Raw genomic sequence first — 7,500 nt, 5'->3', positions numbered from 1 at the left:
ATATCTTAAAATAATGAGACATTTTAATATTTATTGACTTAATATCTCAAAATAATGAGACATTTTAATATTTATTGGCTTAATATCTCAAAATAATGAGACATTTTAATATTTATTGACTTATTATCTCAAAATAATGAGACATTTTAATATTTATTGACTTATTATCTCAAAATAATGAGACATTTTAATATTTATTGACTTAATATCTTAAAATAATGAGACATTTTAATATTTATTGACCTAATATCTCAAAATAATGAGACATTTTAATATTTATTGGCTTAATATCTCAAAATAATGAGACATTTTAATATTTATTGACTTATTATCTCAAAATAATGAGACATTTTAATATTTATTGACTTAATATCTTAAAATAATGAGACATTTTAATATTTATTGACTTAATATCTCAAAATAATGAGACATTTTAATATTTATTGGCTTAATATCTCAAAATAATGAGACATTTTAATATTTATTGACTTAATATCTTAAAATAATGAGACATTTTAATATTTATTGACTTATTATCTCAAAATAATTTTAATATTTTTTTAAAATATTTATTGACTTAATATCTCAAAATATAGAAAGTTATTTATAACTCATTATTTTGCGATGCTAAATAAATATTTTAAGAAAGTTTCTTTTTATAAATACTCACAGAATCATTTTTAAGCTTCATATTTATTAAAATAAGCCTCGCTAGAATGTTTAAAAGCAAATATATTTAGTAACTTCAGTGTCTTTTATGTAGTTTTCCTACCAATTTCTATTCAATTATGTTTGTGTACTTTAATTATTTGTTTATTCTGCCCCAGTGTGACACATTTTTCCATCGTTTGCATTGATTATGGATCGGGATTCACCAGGTACTGAGTGCTGATATCAGAACAGTTCTAACAATGACTTTAATAACATTAACTTAAAGTTTCTCATATCACAAAACACTAAGAAAACAGCTTTTTAATTTCCTAAAAGAAAAGAAAAGCACACTTCTAAATTTTTTCAAACACATTTTATTTAATTTAAACACTTAAAAGTAAACGTTAATCAGTGTATTGTTCTGGTAGGTAAACATGTTTTTAATATAATGAAGCTTATTTTCAGTATATATAAAAATAAACCAACAACAGACAACTTCAGTGTAAAACAATGAACATTAAAACGATTACGTATACCTTCAGGAAGTAAACAGGAGTATCACAGTGACATCATTTTATCCACCAATCAACAGGTGAAAGGTAGAATTACCTGTTGATGTCACATTGTTGTGACAAACCCTGAGTTGTTTATATTTATTCACAGTGCTGTTTGTCTGTCTGTCCTTTTATTATATATATTTATCTATATATTATATATTTAAACATACAAGCGTCTCTACAGCTAGTGAACCCTGCCTTTTGTTCATCTGTACAGCTCAGGTTAAAGGTTAACGAAGGCACTGGACACGTTAAAATGTTGACCTGACGATAGATTAAAGTCAGTTCATCCTGATGTTCATGTTCCTAAAGGGAAAGTCACGACATTCAGTCGGACTCGTTGTCTGGGGAACTTGAACCTTGGTACAAACTTTCACCTCAATCCGTTCTTCTAACCTTCCTAAGCTCCGCCCCTTTTTGCCCTGTGCTCCAATCACAGTTGAGCTGATGTGTTACCATCTTCAAAATGTGGTTGTCTTTTCAACATAGATTGATGGCTGGTTTCTGAAAGCCGTCACCACAGCTGTGTTTCTTGAGCTGCCTGGAGTCGGAGAAGCCCCGGCCGCAGCGCCCGCAGGAGTACAGCTTCACCCCGGTGTGGATCTGCATGTGCGACTTCAGCTGGTTGGACTGGCTGAACCTGCTGCTGCAGACCCGGCACTCGTACGGCCGCTCTCCTCTGTGGAGTTTGGCGTGTCGGTAGAAGTTGTTGCGCGTCCTGAAAGCTTTGCCGCACTGTTCGCACGTGTACCTCTTCTCTCCGGTGTGCAGCGTCATGTGGTCCTTCAGACGGCTCAGCTGCGGGAACCTCTTCCCGCACACGGCGCAGCTGGTGAGCCTCTCCTCGCCGTGCCGCCGCATGTGGTAGACAAACGTACATTTACGGTGGAAAGACTTCCCGCAGGTAGCGCAGATGAATTTGTTTTCCTCTGCGTGGATTCCTTCGTGAACTCTCAAGGTGTCAGCGCTAGAAAACGCTTTCTGACAGACGGCACAGCGGAAGGATTCGAGGTTCGTCTGCGCCACCTCTCGGTCCCGGTGCGCCACCTGTTGGTGCTCCAGCAGCTTCGAGTTGTAGAAAAACGTCTTCCCGCAGAGGTCACACATAAACGGTTTCTCTGCACCGTGAACAAGCATGTGGGTCTTGAACGCACACGTTCCCGAGAACTCCTCCCCGCACTCCTCGCACCTGAACGGCTTCTCACCCGTGTGCACGCGGAGGTGTCTCCGGAGGTTGTTCTTCAGACCGAATCTGATCCCGCAGGTCTGGCAGACGAAGGGTTTTTCCCCCGTGTGGACGATCCGGTGCTGCACCAGCGCTCGCTTCAGCTTGAACGTCTTACCGCAGTCGGAGCATTCGAACGGCCGCTCCTCTGAGTGCACCTTCTTGTGAGAGAACAGGTGAGCAGAAGTCCTGAAACTCTTCCCGCAGGAGGAGCAGGTAAAAGGTTTTTCTCCGGTGTGAATGGACTGGTGCTCCTGCAGGACGCTCTTGGCGGTGAATCCTTTACCGCAGGTGTCGCAGACGAACGGGCGGACACCGGAGTGGACGGCCTCGTGACGTTTCAGCAGGTGCATCTTACCGAACGACTTCTCGCAAACGGAGCACTTGAAGATCTTCTGCTCTTCGTGGTGCAACAGGTGAGCTTCCAGTTTCTTCTGGAGTCTGAACTGTTTGTCACACCGGCTACAAGGCCACATTTTCTGACTGTTTTCTCTCGCTAGTTTCACTTTGTGGGCCTGGAGGTGAGTTTGGAAGCTCTTCTCCTTGTGGAAGCGTTTGTCGCACTGATCGCAGGCGAACGGTTGCTCATGACGACTCATGTGCTGCTTCAGCTGATGTCGGTAGTGGAAGCCTTTGTTACATTTGTCACAAAAGATTCGCTTCTGTTGATGCTTCTCCTTTTTCCTATTGTTTGTCTCCTGGTTGTTACTCTTCCCAAAGCCTGAGGTGAGAAAAAAGAGCAACATTAGCTTTGTATGTTGTGTCGAAAGAGAAGATCACACTTTCTGTCTTTAATCTGGAGTCTTAAAGTTGTTGTGGTTTTCTGCAACGGGATCCTGATCAGCAAGCCTCAGTAATCAATACTCTCATTATCAAAGCATTAATCACACTAATACTAATACTCATAAACCTGATCATCCATAAAGATACAGTGTATTCTGATCAATATCGTCCATAAAGATACAGTGTATACTGAAATATATAAAGATATATCAATATCATCCATAAAGATACAGTGTACTGTATAACTTAAAGATACAGTGTGTACTTAAAAAATATTATAAAAAAAATATTGATCAATATCATCCATAAAGATACAGTGTACACTGATCAATATCATCCATAAAGATACAGTGTATACTGATCAATAATCAATAAACAATCAGTCTGAAATCACCTGCTGATTTTCCTCCAACATCTTCAGGTTTGTCTTCACTGAGTTTCGTCGCCGTTTCCTGTAAAAAAAACGAGATTTTTTATTAACAAAATCCCCAAAAGTTAAACGTTACCATGGCGATGTAAACTTTACTACCTGAGGTTGAGAGTCGACTCCTGATGATGGTCTGTTTCGCTCCGCGGTCGAGGTCGGTGGGTCGCCTGCAGCTCCTCCCGCCGCCTCCGGGGGCGTCTGGAGACCCTGACTGTCAGGTTGCACAGACTGCAGGGGGTTCTGGGAAGTCTGCGTGACGGTCGGAGAGCGGCGGTCGGGCAGCGGCTGACTCGTCACCACCAGAGGCGCCGAGGGCTGAGCGGAGGTCAGACCTGTGGCCACTGCAGAGCTCAAGATGGCTGCAGAGAGAGCGGCGGGGTCCGCCACCGTCTGACTGGTGTACAGAGACACAGCAGGACTCCCTGTGGTCGCCATGGAAACAGAAAGTTATACAATAATATAATTAGACCTCAATGTAAAGTAAACTCTAAATAGTTTAAAGTTTCTGTAACAGTAAAACACTTTAATATCTGCTGGTGAAACTTTTATTTATACGACATTTTAAAGGAATTTAAAACTACAGTCACAGCATCATAAGATAAAACTGTTTATTTATAAGGTAAAACTGTTTATTTATAAGATAAAACTGTTTATTTATAAGATAAAACTGTTTATTTATAAGGTAAAACTGTTTATTTATAAGATAAAACTGTTTATTTATAAGGTAAAACTGTTTATTTATAAGATAAAACTGTTTATTTATAAGATAAAACTGTTTATTTATAAAATAAAACTGTTTATTTATAAGATAAAACTGATTATACGGTAAAACTGTTTATTAATATGGTAAAACTGATGATAAACTAAGATAAAATATGCATGAAAACACAACAGTATTAATATCTTTTTACTGTAATAGTAATAATATTGTAATAATATAATATATGTATTTATATGTAATAAGTAATTTTTACTAAATTAAATAATGGAGGTTTTTAGCTTTAATTTAACATAAAATCTATGTGTAATTTTTTTCTCTTTTTTCTTTTTTAATGTTTAATTAAAGATATTAACATGTAAAAACAATTAAATATATTCATATATTATATTCATTTATTATTATTATTTATATATAATAATAAATAATAATAATAAAGTAATATTAATAAAGTAATTATAATAAAGTACTAATAAAGTTATAATAATAATAAAGATATAATAATAAAGTAATAATAAAGTGATAATAAAGTGATAATAATAAAGTAATAATATTAATAAATTAATAATAATAATAATGTAATAATAAAGTTATAATAACAATAAAGTAATAATAAAGTAATAATAAAGCGATAATAATAATAAAGTGATAATATTAATAAAGTAATAATATTAATAAAGTGATAATAATAATAAAGTGATAATAAAGTAATAATAAAGATATAGTAATAAAGATATAATAATAATAAAGATATAATAATAATAAGAGATAATAATAATAAAGTGATAATAATAATAAAGATATAGTAATAAAGTGATAATAATAATAAAGATATAATAATAAAGTGATAATAAAGTAATAATAAAGATATAGTAATAAAGTGATAATAAAGATATAGTAATAAAGTAATAATAAAGTGATAATAATAATAATAAAGATATAGTAATAAAGTGATAATAAAGTGATAATAATAATAAAGATATAGTAATAAAGTATAATAATAAGTAATAATAAAGTGATAATAAAGTGATAATAATAATAAAGATATAGTAATAAAGTGATAATAAAGTGATAATAATAATAAAGATATAGTAATAAAGTGATAATAAAGTGATAATAATAATAAAGATATAGTAATAAAGTGATAATAAAGTGATAATAATAATAATAAAGATATAATAATAATAAAGTAATAATAAAGTGATAATAATAATAAAGATATAGTAATAAAGTGATAATAAAGTGATAATAAAGTGATAATAAAGATATAATAATAATAAAGATATAGTAATAGGATAATAGAGTGATAATAATAATAAAGTTATAATAAAGTGGTAATAATAAAGATAATAAGTAATAATAGATATAGATAATAATAAAGTGATAATAAAGTAATAATAAAGTGATTTAATAAAGTGATAATAAAGTGACAATAATAATAAAGATATAATAGTAATACAGTGATAATAAAGATATAATAAAGATATAATAATAAAGATATAATAATAATAATAAAGTATAGTAATAAGTATATAAAGATATAATAATAATAAAGTAATAATAAAGTAATAATAAAGTGATAATAATAATAAAGATAAAATAATAATAAAGTGATAATAATAATAAAGATATAATAATAATAAAGATAATAATAAAGTAATAATAAAGTGATAATAAAGATATAATAATAATAAAGATAGTAATAAGATAATAAAGTAATAATAAAGTAATAATAAAGTGATAATAAAGTAATAATAAAGTGATAATAAAGATATAATAATAATAAAGATATAATAATAATAAAGTAATAATAAAGTAATAATAAAGTGATAATAAAGTAATAATAAAGTGATAATAAAGTGATAATAATAATAATAAAGATATAATAATAATAAAGTGATAATAAAGATATAATAATAATAAAGATATAATAATAATAAAGATATAATAATAATAAAGTGATAATAAAGTGATAATAATAATAAAGATATAATAATAATAAAGATATAATAATAATAAAGATCTAATAATAATAATAAACTCCGGTCCTCTCACCGAGCATTGATCCGCCCTGCAGCAGCACATGAACCGGCCCACTCAGGGTCCTCTGTCCCCGCTGGGTCTCCAGCCGCTCTCTGGTCCTCTGGCTCCCCGCCCTCACCCTCTCCAGGTCCCGGTCCAGGTGAGCCACCTCCCTCCTCAGCCGGCCCACCTGGCTCCGCAGCTGCTTCTCCAGCTGGAACCCGGCCGCGATGCTGCTCTTCAGCTCGGCCTCCAGCCGGCCGAGCTCCGCCCTCAGAGCCCGGTTGTCCCGCAGCACTTCGGCGCAGGTGTCCCGGTGCAGCTCGGTTACTGTGGCGGTTAAATCTCTCCCGATGTCCCGGAGGATTTCAGGAAGTGTGTCCGCCTCCGTCCCGCCTCCGTCCCGCTGCAGCGCGGCGACGGTGTCCCGGAGAGAGAGGTCCACCGCGGTCCGTGTCCGGTTCTCAAAGCTGTCGTTAACACCGGCGTCCATCTTTATTACCCCAGAGTTTTCTCCTCCGCCATTCTCTTTATATTCGACCGTTAATATAAAACATTTAACTGCTTTTTAAAGTGGTTGTTTTTGTTTTTGTAGCGTGAAGCGCACTGACTGAAGGGAGCGGAGATTTGTAGTCCGGAAACGCTGCTGTTGGTGCGCATGCGCACACAGTTTTGCCAAACGCATGCTCAGTCCGTTTCATGAATATTGATTAATTATCGGTGTTTAGAATTGTAGTTATTTTATTTAAACATTTATCAAGGCAAACATAAAATACTAATAATAATGATCAATTAAAAAATAATGCTTTTATTTATTTATTTTTGACATTTAAAAATAAATAAATAAAAGAATCAGTATCATTAATAATCAAAATACATTTATTTAATAAAATGACAAAAATAAATAAATAAAAGAATCAGTATCATTAATAATCAAAATACATTTATTTAATAAAATGACAAAAATAAATAAATAATGCACAATGGATCTTTTTTAAATTTTCTGTTTACATTTTCTTCATATTTATACATTTATTGTGTTTCCCAGTTTAATCTATTTGATTCTACATTAATTAATTTACTTATTTATTTAAAAACAAAAACCCGTAGGTTAAAT

At 32.9% G+C, this 7,500-nt stretch overlaps 1 protein-coding gene across 1 annotated transcript; it reads right to left on the bottom strand.

The window, feature by feature from the left end:
* Window positions 1–1,009: 1,009 nt before the first annotated feature.
* Window positions 1,010–7,127, bottom strand: LOC127363126 (zinc finger protein 83-like). The gene is made up of 4 exons (XM_051399639.1): window positions 6,417–7,127; window positions 3,746–4,065; window positions 3,611–3,668; window positions 1,010–3,154 (listed from the first exon to the last, which is right to left on the bottom strand). The coding sequence occupies exons 1-4, from the start codon at window positions 6,874–6,876 to the stop codon at window positions 1,689–1,691; spliced, it is 2,304 nt and encodes a 767-aa protein (XP_051255599.1). The 5' UTR covers window positions 6,877–7,127; the 3' UTR covers window positions 1,010–1,688.
* Between the last annotated feature and the right edge of the window lie 373 nt (window positions 7,128–7,500).

The sequence above is a fragment of the Dicentrarchus labrax genome, unplaced genomic scaffold, assembly GCF_905237075.1.
Source record: "Dicentrarchus labrax unplaced genomic scaffold, dlabrax2021, whole genome shotgun sequence".
NCBI lineage: Eukaryota > Metazoa > Chordata > Actinopteri > Moronidae > Dicentrarchus > Dicentrarchus labrax.
This window is presented reverse-complemented; position numbering and strand designations above follow the sequence as displayed.